At 39.4% G+C, this 19,974-nt stretch overlaps 1 protein-coding gene across 1 annotated transcript; it reads right to left on the minus strand.

The window, feature by feature from the left end:
- Nucleotides 1-1,069: 1,069 nt before the first annotated feature.
- kcnj19a (potassium inwardly rectifying channel subfamily J member 19a) lies at nt 1,070-18,249 on the minus strand. The gene is made up of 3 exons (XM_015041944.1): nt 17,031-18,249; nt 6,907-7,123; nt 1,070-2,044 (listed from the first exon to the last, which is right to left on the minus strand). Exons 1-3 carry the CDS (start codon nt 17,694-17,696, stop codon nt 1,380-1,382), a joined length of 1,548 nt encoding a protein of 515 aa, XP_014897430.1. The 5' UTR covers nt 17,697-18,249; the 3' UTR covers nt 1,070-1,379.
- Between the last annotated feature and the right edge of the window lie 1,725 nt (nt 18,250-19,974).

Consider the following 19,974-nt stretch of genomic DNA (forward strand, 5'->3'; position numbering starts at 1 on the left):
CTGGATGAGCAACCAAACACACTCGCCTCTGTTTGCAGCCAGATCACAGGATGACTGTAGGAAGCAGTTTAGGCTCGGTGTAAAGTGAGTGGGTGCTTGAAGCTGTGGATTGATAATGGTAGTGGGGGTTCTGGGTTGCTCTGTTTGTCAGGACTGGCATGGCAGAGGAAACTCTCTCTATCATTGATTTTTCTTTTTGTTTTTTGTGCTGTAGTAACATGAAAGCCGAGGCCCTGATGATACTTGAGAGAGGCTAACCCCAGATGTGCAGCTGGGGGGGTTCTGCAGTGTTGCTTTATTATGGTCCCTGTCTCTGTTTCTAACTGTTGTAGCCACAATAAGCTGAAAGACTCAGAGAAACAAAGGTTTTTGTTGGAAGCTAGGACTTTGTGCCCAGTTGTTTGGATAGTTTGTTAATTGAATGCCTCAGTGACCAAGCAAACGGTAGCGCTTCAAAGTTTTCACAAAGCTAAATACTGAAATTAGATCAAAAGGTGCACACAGTTCAAGATGGTGTGCACTTATGGAACCAGGTTATTTCATTATTCTTTCCATTTTTACATCAAAAAGATTTTTTTTCCTCTTGAATTGTGCATGAGGTAGGTGACCTCTGAAAGCTTAATTTCACTTTTCAACCTGACTTTCTTCAAATCTGAAAAAAAATATGGCTATACATAAAGGTTTTACATATTTTTTTTTCTTTGACTTTTATTTTACTTCCTCTAAAGTTTAGTATTTATGTGTAATTTATGTAGCCCTTTAGCATGTGAAACTAAGGTTGTGTGATTTGTTTGTGCCAATAAATCTGATTCTGATCCCAACAAGAGGAAAATGTTTTTGAAAGTTTTGAATATGTCAATAAATTTGTAACAACTTTTAAGATAATCTATTTCATTATTTCCCTCTTGGATCTTTCTGACAGAGTTGCAGTTTTGTAATTATTTATGCACAAAAAAAATCATTTTTTTTGTCTGTTTCAGCTCATCATATATACTTAATGTCGTGTTAAATAAGGTCTTGTAACGACACTTTGGTTTCAGCTAAAACATCAGGAATCGAACAAGGCAGAGAATATCAAACTGTATTTATTTTCATTTTAATATAATTTATACTTAATTAAAACTAAGATTGACTATTGAGTATAGTGGTGCATAAATAAAACAATAGACTTATTGTAGACATGCACAACTCTTCTCAGAATGATCCAGTAAATACGCGTCTTTAGTCTATTCCCACAGAAATCACAGTATTTCCAGTAGTGGTTTGTTCTCAAAGCAACAAAAACCAACAAGTTGCCTATAATCCTTCTTGCCCCATTATAATTGTTTTCATTGTCTCCTGTATGCAGCACCTCATGTTTGGTTGTTCTTGTCCAGGTTTCAGCGGTCAGCATTCATTTTTCGTAGCTTTGGTGGCAGGTTGTCCTCCAGCCTCCCTCCGGCTGACAGAAGTGGGCTGTGCATGGGCATTGGAGTGGGTGACAGCGTGGTGGGTGGGCTGCGCTGGTACAGGTCTCCTGTCGACTGTGTCATGGGCTCAAAGCCCACCTTGAGTGACTTGAGTTGCAGCCGATTTTGTGCTCCGGGGCTGGGGGAGGAGCTGAGCCTCTGCAGCTTCATGGGAAGGTCCCCTGTGCTGCACGCCTTCTCCGCATGCTGGGAGCTGAGCAAAAGCACCTTCCTCTGCAGGTCCTCCTTCCCCGACGAGCTCATCCTCTGCAGCTTGCTCGGCAGCCGGCCGCCCGCTCCTCCCTGACGGCCCCTCTCCTCTGAAGTGTTGATGCAATCCACGGAAAACACCCGGTTTCGCCGGGCGCCGTGGCTCTCAGTCAGTGCGGGGGTGGGAGTGGACAGAGGTGAAGGCAATGAGTTTTTCTCCTCCTGCTCTTTGACGCTGTATGGCGGTGTCGGCACCTCAAACGTGCTGTGGAACTGAGAGTAGTCCACTCTGAAGAAGCCTTCCTCCAGAGACATGACGGGCAGGAAGCGGTGGCCCCATAAAACCTCGTCTTCAGTGTATGACGTCCGCGCTTGGCATGTCATTCCTGCAAAACAGTGACGGATGAGTAATTATCTCAGTGACTTTCAATTAGTGAGGTCCAAATTAAGCATGCCTGTATTACTGAAAAACAAATTAATCACATGAAAAGCAATACTAAACTACATTTAATGGATGTCTCAGTTCAGGAAAGCAAATACAAGCTCTTAAAACCTAATATATTCATGTCTTTTCTAGTCACAAAGCATGCCTAATGTACTGTAGTGAAATAACAAGGATGACATTGCAAGAAGCAAAGCGTCTTTATATACGGTTGGAATAAGTGAAATCTTTCCGGGCTGCAGTTTGTAGAACCGTGTTGTGAGTTTATGTAATTTTCCGCTGCGGGTGTAAATTAGGATTGTGATTAGTGTGCATTGTTAGATGTGATGACAACCAGTAAAAACACAGCAAAAACACAAAATCTTACTAAGTATTTTTGTCTAGTTTCTAGTGCAAATGAATGGGTACACTTGAAATAGGACTAAACTAGCTAACAAATAACTTTTCAGCAACATATAAGTGCTTGTTTTAAGTCAATAATTCCATGATATTGATGGAAAATTACTAGTTCCTCTGTCAGATTATTTCACTTATGGGAAAAATGTCTTGTTAAAAGTGAAATAATCTTTCAGAGGAACGTGGAACTTATTCATCAATATTAAGAAATCCTTCACTTGAAACAAGCACTTATATCCTGCTGAAAAGTTACTTGTAAGTTAGTTTTGTCTTGTATATCAAGGATATGCAGATATTTGCACTAGAAACTGGAAAAAATAAATATATACTTGGTAAGATTTTGTGTATTTGAGATGAAGTTGAATAACTTCAGTCAGCAGCCACTCACATACACACATCAGAGTTTTTAGATGTGCACTGCTCCTTCATGTGGACTTAAACTCTGTATTTTTTTTTACGGTAAGGGTACAGCAGAAGATTTACAGTAACCACACTGAGGTTGCTGTGTTGTTTCGTGGATAAAAAGAGCAGAGCTAAACGGAGATGGTTGTATTTGACTCCACAAATACAAAAGTGAAATGAGCTTCCGATAAAATAAATAAATAAATTCTGGTTTAATCTAAGAAATAGAAGAAGAAATCTGACCTACATGGAAGAGTTTGAAAAACAAAACGTCATTGTTGATAGCCTGGACAGAGGAGACTGAAACAGAGCTTCCTGGCAGACATTCAAATAACTTTTTAGGGTGGAAACTAAAACAGTTTATCGCTCTGAACCTACCATAAAAATGCTCCCTGAAGCAGCAGCTGATCAATTGATGGGAAGGTCAGATGTAAGTCAAGTCTACAACCACCTGCTTGAGGCTGAGAAGGACTTGAAACTGAGGCGGAGTCTCGACTTCCAGCAGGACAGAGACCGTCAACATTCAGCCAGAACTACAGTGGACTAGTTTAGATCAAAACACATTGATGTGTTTAACTGGCCCAGTCAAAGTCCGGATCTAAAAAAATAATAATTTCAGTCTGTACATCCGCAAAGCTATTATAGAAATAGTAATTACCGCTTGCAGCCTTAATTGCAGCAGATAGTGTTATAAGATTTTTACTTTCTTCCACTTCACATGTTTGCCCTACTTTTTGCTGCTCTGTAGCATTGAGTCCCTAAGAGATGAAAGACATTGTAGTTTGATGTTTTAATGTGACAAAATCTGAAAAAACTTCAAGTGGCAAGAATATGTTTGCAAGTAACTCTTCATCTGCCAGCTGGCATTCTTTATTGGAGCAGCAAGAAGCACAGAATAAGATATAATGACCTGCAGAAGGTTTAAACCCGTCTTAGTCAACTTAGACTGGTTTGTGAATAAGCCAAGCTTCCTTGTGATCTTCATCAATACTGTTCTTTGGAAGGCTTTCACTAAATCTTTCCCCGTCTGCTCATTTTCTGTCCTGTCTTTGTTAGTTTTATTGGTATAAGTGGCTTAAAAAAATGAATTCCTTTCATGCACCAAACTGAAATGGAGCCAATGTCCAAAGAAAAAATAGTCATTTCTAAATATTAATATTAAATTTGCAATGGACTGACTGGCATTTTAAGTCTCAATTCTACTCACTTTGTGCTTTTGCTGCATTGTAGAGAAAAGCTGTACACCAATTGTCCCAGTGGAGATAATTTTTGCAATGTGCTGTAAAAACTCTCATATTTATTTCATTTAGAAGAATAATTGTTTTTGGAGGTTTATGATGATCAATAAGTGCACAGCTGTAATTTGTGTGTTGCAGTCTGAGTTTCTGTGGAGCTCTGCGGTTAGCTGAAGAGTAGGAGTATTATCACGTACCTCTGAGCGACGACGGGTGCAGTGTTATGTCATAGCCTGATTCTATTCCCGGCTCACCACACTTCATCTAACAAAACCATTTAACAGCCCTACATTACCTCAAAGGTCACCTTTTTTAAAGTACTTTAGCCTAAAGTCTTGGCTCTGATTACAACGACGAGCGCTGTGTTAATTTTCAAGCACTTTTGTTATTTGAAGAGGGCTGTTTTTGTCTATTTCCCCCCTCATTTTGGTCAACACACATGACAACAGCAATACAGGAGCATTGGAGGCTTGTGGGTTTTGTGCCTGACAGGCATGCCATTTTAGCTTCATATCTCAGGCATCATATGGGTATCCACCCACCTGGATAATGTTCACTGCATCTTGCATAAAAATAAAAGCCCCCCAGCAACACAAATACTTGGCAGACAGCAAGCCGGACATCCCAGAAGAAGGTTCTTGTGAACATTTCTGGCAGCAGCTTTCACTGAATCTTAGCTTTGGGATGCATGAACCGAGGTTCTGAGGCTTGTGTTGAGTTTCAGGCGAAGTGGAAATTTCTGGGTTGTATTGTTCTGTCAGGAACAGATATTTAACTGGTTTATTTGGCAATTCCTTCATAGACTTTTGTTGCCAATTTTGAAGCATAATTCATCCTGCTGTTTGTGTGACATTTACTTAATGAAATGTTTCACCTCATAACAGGTGATTTTTTTTTTTTGTCATTTAAAATGTTTTTCATTCATTCTACTTTGATGTTTGCACTTGCAGATTCTGCAAGTCTTCAGAAGATTTCATCACAGCAAAATTAAACAAACCTTTTATATGACGTTAGAATTGAGGCGAAAACCACTCAGTCCAACTATATGGTGCAGTTGAGAGCAAAGTTATTCAGATTTAGACATGGCCATTCTTCTGGTTAGAAATGACACAGGGATTTCATAAAAATGCGTGTTTAAGATTATTTACACCCTTCTTACACCCACTCTTTATTAGCATTACAGCAGTCAGACCCTGTGTGTATTTTCCGGACTGTAGAGCGCACCTCACTATAAGCCGCACCCATAAAGTTAAAAAAAAAAAAAAAACTGGAAACATACATATATAAACCGCACCTGGCTATAAGCCGCTGGTTTCTCCGCCGCTCGGTTATCCACAAGGAAAATAAATCTCCTGAATAAATCTGCCGATGCGGAACCACAGATTCGTTCACGCCGACCTTACATGCAGCGGCTATTAATCCATACTGCCAGATTGATAGCCTTCGACTTAAAGCTGCATCATATGAACTTCTTCATGTTGTTTCCTTGATGAGGGGGTATGAGTTTGAAAACATTTGTCCGTTGCGCCTGCTGCTCGCTTGTTCTAAACAAAAATTAGCACTTTCTTCTTCGATTTCCAATTTTGACTTCCAATGACTCGCTTCCTTAAGTGAGTCATCAGTTGCCCCCTGGTGGTTGAAGAAAAATCCACAGAAAAGCTGCACCGGGCTTTAAGCCGCATGGCTCAAAGCGTGGGGGAAAAGTAGCGGCTTATAGTCCGAAAAATACGGCAATTTCTGACTAGCATTTTTACGTTTCTAGTGCTATTTTTTACCATTTATTTTTGATGATGACATCCAAGTGCTTAAAATTTGAAGAGCCTAATCTTTAGCTTTGTCCAGATTTAAATGGAAACGTATTGGTAAAAATTTCAGTGCATTGGGCTTATGTGTGTGTCTTTATGGTTAGTGGTGACGTTTTTCTATTTCTGTGTATTTTAGGAGGATAAACCTTTACCCTGGCTGTTATTTATTTGTGCCTTTAATGCATAAGTGGAATCCAAACTATTTTGTTGAGTTTAAAAGTCAAATTCAGATTTTATTCGTTTGAAATGAAGTCGAAAGCCTTTAATGTTTGTACTTTTTGCTAACAATTATAAATGATCTGCCCACTAAGCTGTCTGGGTCAAGAAGAAAATGAAATGTCAGGACCTGCAAGATGTACATGAGACCTTGTGTAGGTGTTGCAGTTTGAGTATTTTAACATATTTCCTTCTCAGCGGCGCTGCGATGTTAATAAGATGAGCTGTTGCTCTCACGCTGATCCTTCCCTCCTGCCTCCCTCTGAGCTCTGTTGTCTCCACTACAAAAGTGGCAGAGTGCAGCAGGACGGATGGAGTCAGCGCAGAAGAGGGAAGATGAATTTATTTGCATTGGACTGTAGGGAGGAATCGTTCTGTTAAATATGCAACAGGGGGATCAGTGTTGCTGCTGAGGATTTTCTCTGCAGTAAGCAGGCTGTTCACCAACTCCTGCTTCTAACCGTCATCAGAGAAATGCTGCATGGAAACTCGGCACATTCATCACAGTGATGCACACTCCTGTGACCACAGGCATTTATTATGCATACAGTGGGCTTAAACTGATTATGGAGTAATAAAATATTCCTCATAATTCAATCAGGCGCTCATTCATATGTCATTCTTTCTCTTCTCTCTTTTTTTTAACATGAAAAATAGAAAAATAAGTTAATATTTACATTTTAACGCTGTGTGAATACTGAAGATAGGAATCGGTGGCAGCAGAAAAGTGGTAACAGGAACGGCTTTCTCACCCGTGGTCTCCACGATGCCCTCGAGGATAACGACGATCTCAAATTGTTCGTTCATGAGGGAGCGCTGCGATAAGTCGAAAAACGGACTTTTGGGATTTATTTCATGGCAGATTGTGAGAGGAGACACCAGGAAGAGCTGGTCTGCTCCCGTCCCGAAGCCGACGTCCAGCTCACACTGGTCCAGTGGCAGGAACTCTCCTTCAGGCGTCTGACGAGACTGGAGGATAGAATGGGAGCAAAAGAAGGAAGAGGCATTAAGTAAGAAGCATCACATAACAGGGACTTAGATGCCAAACATTCAGGATTTTCAGACAGTTGCATTAGTCTCAGAAGAATGAACACCTAATAAAATGTTTGCTTCCCTCATGATGAAGTCCTGAATATTTCAGCTCCTTGTAATTTAAATAATTTCTATACACCAGATCTGCAGGTTTGCTCCAAAACCAATCATTCTTTCTGGATGCCCAACAACGTGGTTCTTACCTTTTTTGTTTTTTCTTTTTTGCCAGAAAGTGTTTCTGAATACATGCACGAGCAATCCTCCTACACAAAAATCTCCACCTCTGCACCGCTCACAGCTTCTTTATCATCTCCCACACAAATACATGCATCCCATCTCTGCTCCCTTCCAAACAAACAAGAAAATATTCATGAAGTTTTACAAGAATCACTTCTCACAAACTATGTAGTTTTTAGCATTTTAGCATTTATGTAGCTATGGCATAAAAAGTTAAAGTAAGTATTTACAAAAAGGTCAAATAGTAGTGATGAAGTACTTAATATTTTTAAATAAAGTTAAAAAAATATGTAAGGAGGCTGATTTGTGCCATAGTGTTACCTTAAACCATTTAGTCCAGCCTTGAGGATATGTTACTGCTTCATTATTTAGGCTACATTAGCGATAGTATTTCGGCTTCGTCATCTCTGTGCCAAATCCTGTCATCCTCCACAATAAGCTTTTTCACAGTGGAAATCTACTTCACCCATACAGTAGTGGCATATAGAAACCTTAAGGATATTTCTTAATATTTAAAGGATTTGAGTGGCAGTTAGAAATAAACCAGTTACACATGCTAACAGCTTGAGCAAATACACATCTAGAGGTCAACTTTTTGTCTTTGTTCTGGTTTAAAACATCAACATTAGGGCTGGGAGATGTAAGCATAGTGTTCAAAAGCATGTTTGCATGATAAGAATTTTGCTTTATAATAACAAAGACATTTTCATTAAGGTTTGCAAACCCAGAAAACTGCCAGTGCTGTGATTATTGCTTGCTGTTTGAAATATTTATTTTATCCCAGTATTGGTTCATAATGTTGCGGTGAAACAAGTTTGAAGCTTCAACATAAAGAAAAAGCACTTAGACTCTTATTGCATATGATTAAAATGTCTGGTGGTTCTACTGTTTTTTGTTCCACAATAAAATAACTTAAAAACATTGCTGCATTTTTTTTCTCATTTTAATTAGATACTAGTTAATATAGTACCTTGATTTCTCTCCCTATTGTAATTGTGACACTTATAATTTCATCAGAGATGGTGCTGCATTGCTGATATAGCAAAAGCATTCTTCAGTGGATATTTATGTAGAATAGTGCATTGTTCTCCTTTTATTTAATTTATGTGTGTGTGTGTGTGTGTGTGTGTGTGTGTGTGTGTGTGTGTGTGTGTGTGTGTTGGTCGCAAAGAATTTTAATTTCACATCAGCTATTGGTTGCTAAAGGTCATTCAGTAGTGCTTGCTCCAAATGACTATTTTTTTTGTAAACATTTTATTTTTAATAGTTATTTACATTTAATCTTTATTGGGTTACTATTGCTAGTACCCGAAATGATCCTCTACATTGTTTGTTTGTACTGTCGACACAATAAGGTGTTATTCCTCTGATTTTTGCCCATATTGAGACGACCGTATCACACATTTGCAGCAGGATTTTATTTTTTGGTTGCAGTATGTTGAACCTCCTGTTTCACCACATCTTGGAAGAAGTCTGTTGCATTGAGATCGGGTAACCATGAAGGTCACTGGACCAAAGTGAACTTATGTTCCAGGAACCAGTTTGAGACTATATGAGCAAACAAAATGAGTGTTTCAGGCTCATGTCAGTTTGCCTTATCCAGGTATTGCTGGTATTTCTCTCTCACACACACCAGGTGAAAAGAGTGGCAGCAATGCACTTATATAGCTGGTGTTAGTGCAGGTCTTATTTTTTTTATCCAAGCTTTATGCATCCTGCAGACATATTACTCAGAGTCGAGTATCATTCTGACCTCCCGGGAATTTCACTCTGCACTGCGTCCGTCTGAGACACAAACTGTGGAAGAGGGGTGAGTAAACAGGCTTTGGATTGCCAGAAAACACCAGCTTTTTTCCTTCTCCTGTGCATGTCAGTGAAATGCCCCCATTTTAGTAGGAGAAGGCCTTTGATGCTGGTTCGGAGAGTGTTCGAATGTTTGGCCCTTCCAGGCTGCTGAATCCTGTTTGGTGTCATTCCCTCCATGAGGGTGAGCTCGGGATAGCTTTGGGAAGTTCTGCATTTCATTTTCTGTCTTTGTCACTTAAGATTTAGAAGATGGATGACTGTATGCAAATACTGACTGTTGAAGCTCCTCACATAGGGCCCATGGCAAAGTGCTGCGCTCCCCCCTGCACAGAGATTCAGAGATAGACGAGCTTGTCGACTGTCTGTTTGTTTTTTTTCTTCTTTGAATCTGACATGCTATTCTAACAAAAGAGCAGATTTCCATCCTGAACCTCAGAGGATGGGACAACAAACTCATTGTATTCATTTTATTCAATGCTTTTAGGGAAATGGTGCAGAAAAAGAACTAGACATTTGTGTTGGAGAGAAATGGTTACATTTGCATGTCAGTAGAAGTGTAGCTGTTTTTTTTATTCTCATAAGACATGAAGATTTCATTGATCTTTACAACCAGAATAAAGTGCCCATACGTTCTGCTAGAACAGGATTACTCAGTATCCACAGAATCGAAAGATGATGAGTTTAACCTGTCATTCACGAAAGGACCCAAATTTGGGTCCTCTCGTGACAGGGGTGTCAAACTCCAGTCCTCAAGGGCCTCTGTCCTGCAACTTTTAGATGTGCCTCTGCTGCACCACACCTGAAAAGAATAATTAGGTCATTAGCAAGGCTCTGGAGAACCGATCTACACAGGGAGGAGGTAATTAAGCCATTTCATTCCACTGTTTTTTACCTGTGGCACATCTAAACACTGCAGGACAGCGGCCCTTGAGGACTGGAGTTTGACACCCCTGTCATTGTGAATGACAACCTGTGAACAACAGGTTAAAGATTCACCATTCCCTCTTGAACAATTTCTCTGGATCTCTCAGTCTCTTGTATGCTCTTCTATTCTGTTCTATCCATAGATTTTCAATAGGGTTCCAGTCTCGATAGTGGCTCTACCACAGACAAATGGTGATTTTATGTCGGGTGGTGGTGTATCCATACCTTTTGTTATCTTGATAAAATACCCATAGATGGTTTATTTTCAGATGAGTAACAAGGTCACAGCAATAGGTATGAGGATCTTTTCTCAAATATTCAGCCCATGTTTTATTGTGTGTTAGTTGGCGAATAGCTTAGTCATTGTCAAGTCTGACCAAAGCTCGCCATTCCAGTTGAACGCCTAGTAGCATTAAGCAAACTCCAACAGTGAACTTTGGAGATCTTTGTGCCTCTCATACCGTCTTCCTCACTGTATGCGATGTCAAGAAAAACTCAGATCCTTTCCCAGTCTTGCTCGTCAAAGGATCCTGATCTATTCTGAGATTTTTCCTGTAAAATTTTAAGTTACAGCGCACTGCATAAAACACAGAATCTTACTAGGTATTCTGGTTTAGTTTCTAGTGCAAGTATCTTAGTACACTGAAAAGGATATATTGGTGAAACATGCAGTAATAATTAGACAACTGCTGCACACGAACACTTGAATAACTTTAAATTAAATCCTGCAATGATGATAAGAAATCCTGGCCACTGTGTCTCATTATTTATTGGCTAGACTTTATGTAAGTGTGTCTAAAATAAGATTACTGTGGAGGCTTGTGTTCTTTCAATATTAAAAATTAGACACTAATGGATGGTGCTTGAAATATGAAGTCTAATCATTTTCTTTTTAGGCTTTGCGCTCTTTTTTTTGTTCCCCTTTCCCTGTTTAAGTATGTTTTAGTTCTTTGTATGGCACTTAGCAGCAGAGAGGTGTGTCAAAATGTCATTCGAAATTATACTGTACAGGCTCCTAAATCAGAAACAAAATGGCATTTTAGTCTTTTCAAGTTCTGAAGGTTCATGCACACCGTCGGTGTTTGTGAACGGGTGCGTAGGAGGAAAACATCCACAGACTAGAGAGAATTGAACTTCTGCAAATGTATTGCTTGTAAAATACTTCACCGGGGGGAAAAGACGTCACACCTTTTTCCAAAGCAAAACCTGCAGTTTGGAAACAGTTTGATGCAGATAGCTAAACAGAGTTTAGATGTCTTGGACAGATGTGAGCAGAAAACCTTCGCTGTGCGCAAGTTGTAAGAACTTGTGTAAAAAAAAAAAAAGTTTAAATAGTAGGGCCTTGAGCTGCAGAGATTTGAAAAGATTTTTGGGTTTGAGGCTGACTAATCAATGCCTGCAGAGCTCCCTCCAGCAATCCTCCGCTCAATCATGCAGTTGGAACTGGTTCGTATTGGGAAAGCAATACTGAGAATATTTCACTTATGCCTGAAATAGATGGCACCTCTCAAGTACTGAAAATACATAAAAAACATGTTACTCATTTTTATTTGAGCTGGGGGTTTTTATGCCATTTTTTTCCCCACTTAGTCCTTTACATGCCCACCCTCCCTCCATCCTCCCAGTAAAACCAGTTAACATTTCGGGGAGGATTATTTACCAGCACGCCCTTCGAAGCTGTCAGACACCCAACAGAGCTGCCACTCTGTGGGTGACGGCTCTCACTGGTCTGTTTCACCCCATTTTCTGCCTCCTGTCGTCAAGCAATCCTCCACTACATCCCAGCAGGTCTGCAGGCTACCGACATGATGCCCAGAGCCGTGCAAACTGGAACATGCATTCTTGTGAATGTTTCCTTCTAATTTCTTTTCCAAACCATCTTTTTGTGGAATCGGCTGCAAACTTTGTTCATAGTTCAAAGTGTCTGCAGATGGCAACTTCAAAGTGTTGCCATTCTCATTTGAATTTGTGTGTAAATTTGGCCAAATCATATGATCTGTTCCATCGTAGCTTTGACTGAAGTGGAATTTTCACTCTCTAGATCTGAACAAGTAAAAAAAAAATCATTTAATTCAGTGGAAAATTTCATTTTCTTCATTTTACACGGATTTCTATAAAAATGCAATCTTTTAATTTCCCACATTACAATACAAACATTTTCCTTGTCAGTGTAGACTCAATGCACACTGCATAAATCAAGAAAGAGGTACTTAAGACTTTTATGAACTGAAAAGTGATGTAAATTTGGGTCAAACTGGAAATGCATCTCTTGAACTGGATCTAGAACTTGGTTTTTGTTTGAATCCAGGTAGCATTTAGGGATGGGCAACACGGACTTCAAATTTTATCACAATAATTTGCAGAAATTATTGTAAGAGCTATAAGAGATAATTAAATATATCCCTGCAATGATTTTCTGTTTTTGGCAGTAGTTTAGTAATGGTAAGCCCATCGTATTTTCATATTTACTCAATGTTCGTATAGAAACATCAGTGGAAAAACAGTTATTGTGTTTGGCAAACTATGATTAGTTTATTGTAGTCACAATTGTTTGTGATAATCATGAATAATATAATAATTAACCATATCCAGCAATCAAAATCACACTGATAAAATAAACTTTTTTGCACTGTGCAGGAAATATTATTCATGTTTTTTTTAGTAAAGCCGACACTTTGGCAAAATGTCTCCACCACCAGGTCTCTCCTGCAGACCAGCGGAGAGGCAGATTGCTGCCAGACTCTCCAAACATGTGAGCCAAAACGTCTTACTCTGGCGTCCTGGGCATCACCAAAGGCCAAAAGGAGAACCAACATGCAGCATGAAGGCGTAGGCAGATGGCCACAGACCCATTTCAAACCAAAAAGGGTCAGTGGGTCTATGGATTGCACTCAGAGTGATGAAAGACTGCAGCTTTTATCCTACACAGTAGCACTTTTGTCAGCTCTATCCACATATCACCGCTGAATATGACATGTAGAGTAGTGATATACTTAGTAAAGGTCATATTTGCCGTCATTAAGTAAAAGTGGCTGCATTGTTTTGATCATTTTCTAAAAGAAAAAGTTGCATCTTGCCACAGTTCTGCTTATTCCAAGAATGTTTCTTTTAATATAAGTGTCATGTAAAATGTTTAATAACCTCTGGCAATATTTCCTGGCCTGCTCAACTTCTAATTAATCAAAGTTTTAGATTAGATGTGTTAAAATTAAAGAATTAACACATAATCAAAAGGGGGAAAATAATAAAAGGGAGGAAATTATTATGTTTTACTCAATTATGAACATAAACCATCTTCCATCAATTTTCTTGACTCAACAGCTTTATTTTTAATAGATATCAACACTGATGTGGATACTTGGATTGTATTTTCGGTTGGATAACCAGAATTAATTTTGAGCCAATCGACAACCAAAGAGCCAGATTAATAAGGGAGGCACCCTTATTAATGTCTGCCAAAATCTGCAGAGCAATTCATCATGTAACTGTGAGAAACGGAAAGCTGAAAACCAGAAAAAACCCACCCAGGTTTTCCGTTTGCTTCAGTTAAACAGGGCAGTGTTGATCATGTCTGCACTAAAAGAGAAGAAAACCAATTATTTGGTTCTGCATGTCTGTGTCAGATGTAAGGGAAACATGAGGAACTGCTTGTCTTATCTCAATGAAGTGGCATTTCTTCACATTTCTATAATATGAATCTGTGAAAAATATCCTCACAGTGCAGGGTGCAAGTTTTTTTTTTCACAAACACATTGACATAGTCACTAAGTTAAACTGAAATCTCCAAAGACTAGGGACCCCCTATAAAAACTGCCTATTTTAAACATACCTTTAATATTCTTTGATACGTACAACAGAAACCACTGTGGTGCAGATGCTAATATCTGTTCTTCCTTAACTCCACTCCTGGAAACTATAGCCAATCGATGAAAGGTGCTTCTGGATTGGCTGCTTTGCTACCGATAGCTAATAGCATGTCAAGTAGCATTGCAGATGGGTATTTCTACTCCCAAAGCTGCCTTTTCTTTTGAATATTTGAGAAAATAACCCACAAATATGCACATTTTGTAGTTATGTTCCACAGAAAAATCATGCAGAGGTTGATAATAGTTGAAAAGTCATTTTTTATGATCCATCTGCCAGGTTGTCAGTCAGGTTGTGCCAGGTTCAACTTCATTTCTCAGACATGACAGACGCCCATCTGCTCTACAGTAAAACTGGCATGTCTTCTATTGCACTCATGTTTGCTTTCATAAATTTTCATAAGGCTGCACAATATATTGACTCACAGACATAATCACAGTACCAGTGTGTGCAGTATCGCCGTTGCAAAGGACTGTTTGGATGCAGTATTTGGTAGATTATTAAATTTAAACCTCAGGGATTCATGCTCTGGATATCAGTGACGTATTCGGTCAATGGCATGAGTTTTAAGTGCACTTTCTGCAAACAATTACATTGTGTAATGGCACGGAAAGATTAAAGTCATAAAAAAAACGTGGGTTAATCACAATAAAAGTCGTCATTGCACTTTTCAGCAGTGGTATCAGAATTACATATTTTCCAGATATCCTAATCTTTAATACATGCTGTTACTGAGAAAATGTCAAAATAAAAACTGAAAAATGTATATAAAGCCAGGAGAACTGTAGCTTAAGGTCACTTTAAAGTACATCAAATAAGTGTTCCTCCTTGGAGGCAAAGTACAGTTTAGTTTGAACTTCTAACACAATTTAAAGTGAGTTAAAATCACTCCAATAACACTTTTAAAATGTGTTCATATGTGAAATTATTTGAAATACTACAGGACTGTATCAGCTGTTCATTTACTCACAGCTTTAGGATCAGGCTGGAGTCAAAGTTTGCCCCCCCGTCTCTAACAGCTTTAAAATATCTCCTCTCTCTTCTTTGTATTTTCCTTTGAGCCCTGAATGAGACGGAGCTGTAGCTCAACAGCACCACCAACATCTCCAAGAGGGAAGCGCATGTCCAGCATTCAGCTTGAATAATTTTTCATTTATCCAAAAAACTTATGTGGCATGTGATATTTAAAGGCATTTGCATAGCAAACAACGCATTTGTTTCCGGAGTGACTCACCTGATCCGTTTGTCTCTTTGGTGATTTGCGCTCTGGCAGAGCTGCAGTATGGGTAAGAGAGTTTTTGAAGCGAGAGAACAAGGTTAGACCACAAAGCCCTGGAGCAAATGTAAGTGTACGGTGGTTGCCATGTTTATTTATTTTTTTCACAGAAAGAGAAACTGTGCAAATTTTGTACAGTTTGCAGCAAGATTTGGAAGCTCATGTCTAGTTTTCCAAAGATAAAAAAGACGTTTCAGACTATGCTGGGTTCAAAGGTTTATAACATCGGCTCCCATTTTTTGCTTTATAATTTTTTTCATTTCCCAAGACTATTTAGATGATATCACACATATTAAAGGTTGTATGTAGACTTTGCTACACAGGAGATTTGTGGTAAAGTTTTGTGACTCTACTTCCCGTTTGTGGGTCTGTTACCCTCCTTCGTGCTCCTCAGTGTGGAGCAGCTCTATCCTCCCTGCCTCCTGCTCTCCGCCTGCCTACATGCATCATTAAGCTGACCAACGCTGTGTGTGGAAGAGAACACAGACATAAACAAGCTCCAAGCACATCGCTAATGCAGTTTGTCTTCTTTTATGGCCCATTTTGCTCACCGAACATGGATGTGGCTGAAAGGAGCTCCGTGGTGATAATTAAAAGAAGAGCCAGCGGACCTCGCCGCTGTTTGTGTTGTAATTTTCTGCATTGCTGCTCATTTTCAGAGTGTGAGGTTCATTAGCTGTGTTAACTACAAAATAAAAAAAAAAACCTGCTGAGTGCTTCATTAGTAGAGTTGTTCATTTCCTTCTGTTTTAACTTCTTTTAACGGTTTTCGAAGATTGCAGTTGAAGTTTGCATCCAACGTTGGGGATCTCCTCACTTTCTCTGCATCTTCCAGTCACATTAACTCAGAATCTCCAGTTTTTGTGAAGAAACTGAGGTAACCGTCCACTCTGCAGCTCTCCAGTCATAATCCATCACTGCCTTTTCACACAGATCCTGATGGTTTGAGGTTTACCAGCCTATAGATCTGCCAACCAACCTCATGCACGGGGATTATCCTAATTCTACCTTAAATCTGCTTTGTTAAACAAGGTGTGCATGTGTAAAATGGTCTATTTTCGTGCAGCTGAGGATCAAATGTTAATTTTAACCTTTTGCTTTATTTGAAGTTGCTACTTTTATTCCAAAGAAGCCAAAGTGAATAAGGTCTCTTCAGATATAAGCTGTCAGTCAAGAGTGCAGCCGTGTATATATATATATATATATATATATATATATATATATATATATATATATATATATATATATATATATATATAATATACAAATGAAAGAACTGTGTCATGCATGAGAGGAAAATAATAGTTTAAAGGTTTAATTCATAAAGTAGAGCAGGTAGAGTAAAGTACAACCAGCCTCTCATCTGCATTACTTTGTGAAAAAAAAAAAACTCAGAATGTCTGATGCATTCAGCTTCTATTCATCACAAATCTGGAACTAACTTCCAGAAAACTGCAAAACAGCTGAAACACTGAGTACTCTAGATCTAGTCTAAAAACCCAGCTGTTTTAAGCTGCCTTTGGTTTGCATAAGTGGAACATAGATTGACATATTTGATGTGTATTTATTTTATAATTTTGATTATGGAAATATGTTTTTTGCTTGTTTCATAATTGGTGACTGTTTGATGTTTTTATGACGTAAAGCACTTTGAATTTTCTTGTTGCTTAATTATGCTACACAAATAAACTTGACTTGTTCCACTTGGCGTTGCGCTAAGTTGCGCATTCTGCTTACCTTTATGAGTTTGCACCTGATCTGCGCGGACACCATGTGGCTGTTGCGCAGGTTGCCCACTCGGAACATGAGGCAGAGTTTGCCGTCTCTTTGGGAAATCACTGCGTCCTGGCTGAACATGAGCGTCTCCGCGCGTTTCTTAGGCTGGGACATTTTGATGAACATGCAGCCGATGAGGAAGGCGTCCACGATGGAGCCCAGCAGCGACTGGAACAGGAAGAGGATGATCCCCTCCGGGCACTTCTCGGTGATGTACCGGTAGCCGTAGCCGATGGTGGCCTCGGTCTCGATGAAAAAGAGGAACGCTGAAGGGAAGTTGTAAACGTTCGCCACGCAGGGGGTGTAGGACGGATCGTGGCCGTGATTTAGATCCCCCCTGATGTAAGCAATGATCCACCACATCGATGCCATGACGAGCCAAGCGATGGTGTAGGTGAGGATGAAGATGAGCAGGTTCCAGCGCCACTTCAGGTCCACCAGGGTGGTGAACAGGTCGGAGAGGTACCTGCTGGTCTCCCCGCCGAGGTTTCCGTGCTGCACGTTGCAGCGGCCGTTCTTCTCCACGAAGCGTTGGCGTTTCTTCTTCACCGGGGCAGAGAAAGTAGTTGCCCGGTTGGTGTTAACCACCTGGTAGTCTTCTCCAAATTTCCTCCGAAGTGCTGCCATGTCCGCCCGTCTGGTGTTAACTAGCGCAACAGTCGCAGTTTAATCCATGATGTGTTTAGAGTTTTAGTCTCCAACGGATTGGTTACCTGCAGTGCGTAAAATACGCCATGGCCACTTCAGTGCGCACAGCGGATCCTGGGAATTATGAAAAACAAAAGCAAACAAACAAAAAAAATAAATAAATACCTGCTGCCTCTTTGCTTTTATTACACAATAGGTATTCGCTTGCTGAAAAGCTCCGCTGTCCTCTTGGTTATTTCACATCACACCAACGAGTCTCTGCTCTTCTCCGTGCGCTCTCCTCAGCCTCTGTGTGTTCCGACTGACGCGTCGCTCAGTAGCGCAGGAGCCGTCCACCACACACCGCTTCTGGTGGGACGTTATGGTTAAAGAGAGAAGAGGGAGTACTGGAGATGCAGAGAGAGGAAGGGAAAGGGGCAGGAAAAGAGGAGGAGAGAGTTACACAATATGAGAGGTGGGCAGCTTGACTCCAGTTCAGCTGGTCAGTTAATAGATCATAGGTTCATTCTGAAAAATTAACCAGATGGATAATTTATTCCTCTTCTTTTTTCATGAGAGTTTTAATTAAGCTGTATTCTCCTGTGTGATTAAGGAGCATTGATGGAAGATAAAAACAAATATTTAAATTGATAATATTAGAGAATCATAGGACTAAGTCAAACGGTGCCACCTGCTGGATGGGCCGTCCATGTGCATTTAAAACCTGACCAACTGGGGTGCAGGTGATCTGGCGCTACAAGTAGCTATGACAGTGTTCAGAAAAGTATTCACACCCTTGGAGGGGAGAAAAAAAGTTTGTAGTGCATTTATATTCAGCTTCCATTATTTTAGTTCTGCTTAGTAAAAATCCAAGTTGTCTTCAGGAATCACTTTATTAATAATGATTTAGTAGAGTCCAGATGTTTACAAATTATTGAGAAGAATCCAGCTGTTCTTTAAGAACCTCTGGCGTTTTGTTAGAGAATATACAGACTTCCTTAGCCATAAAGTCTAAGAAACACAACAGATAGATCTGGAAGAAACCAGGTGTAAAGTTTAAGCAGTAAAAGACGCTGAATGTAATGAATCATATAGGGAGTATTTTTTTTTATATATATGTAGAAATGAGGATAAAGGAAGAGAGGTGACACCATGTTGGATGGCTTCTATAGGCTGTTGGAGGTTTTTCAGAGATGGATTCTGCTGCTGCTGTTTAAAACTCAGGTCACAGATTGCACCACACTGTGACATCACATCATTATCTCCCTACTCCCATTATTATTATTATTATTATTTTTTTACTAGTGGTTTGAGAGGAACATTCTCTGGTCTGAACGAGATATATATATATATATATATATAATATATATATATGTGTGTGTGTGTAATCTCCACCACCTAAAAGCATATTTTTTGCAAATTATTTCTAAAAAGAAAAAAATGTGTGTAAAGCATCATATACAAGACACTTAGTTGCACTTATTCATTTAAAACCAGGCAAAAATTTAGTTCAGCATCTATTCGTTTTATCTTATGTGCACATTCAAAATTAAAATACAAAACTGTACAAGATTTTATCCACAAAAGTATTGGATCATATCAGAGGTACATTTGTCATTTCGCGAACATCTGCCAAAAAAATGCACCTTTGTTATCGTTAACAAAAGATCAGGATGGGAAAATGGCTGCTTCACAGAATACAAAGGAGCTGAATGTCGACTATTTCATAAGATCCGATTTTACGGTACTAAATGTTAGATCTGATAATCTTACATCAGATGACAAAATCCACTTTAAAACTGAGTGATCTGATGTAAGATTTGATTTTAAAGGCGAAATGAAGAATCTGTCTTGTTGATGATTTAATTTTCAGATAGTAAATGTTTTCAAGTGTCACACAAGCTGCATTTGTTTTTATCAGAACCCTGTTTAAATCTGATTCTGCTGATGATTTATATGATTTTGAGGCACTGCAGTCAAGTCAGTCTTGATATACAAGAAGTCAAATGCCTCTTGAACATTTTTAAAGCCAAATTTACCATTTACTCCACCTTTGTTATCAAAAATAGATCATTGTAAATCAATCTTTCTTTCTTTTGTTTGTTTACGATGGATAATACACTTGGTTAGCCACTAAACTTTGTACAAAAAATCTATCAGTTGGCAAGTAAATATGTTTGTCTTGCGCTCACTTCTGTGCAACCTGCTGAGGGTCTTTTATCTCAGCAGAGGGAGCTCATGCACAGCGACGATCCCCCCGAGATTTGAGGATTAGAGT

This window comes from Poecilia latipinna, unplaced genomic scaffold, assembly GCF_001443285.1.
Source record: "Poecilia latipinna isolate Pla-1442-1.1 unplaced genomic scaffold, P_latipinna-1.0 Scaffold573, whole genome shotgun sequence".
Lineage (NCBI taxonomy): Eukaryota > Metazoa > Chordata > Actinopteri > Cyprinodontiformes > Poeciliidae > Poecilia > Poecilia latipinna.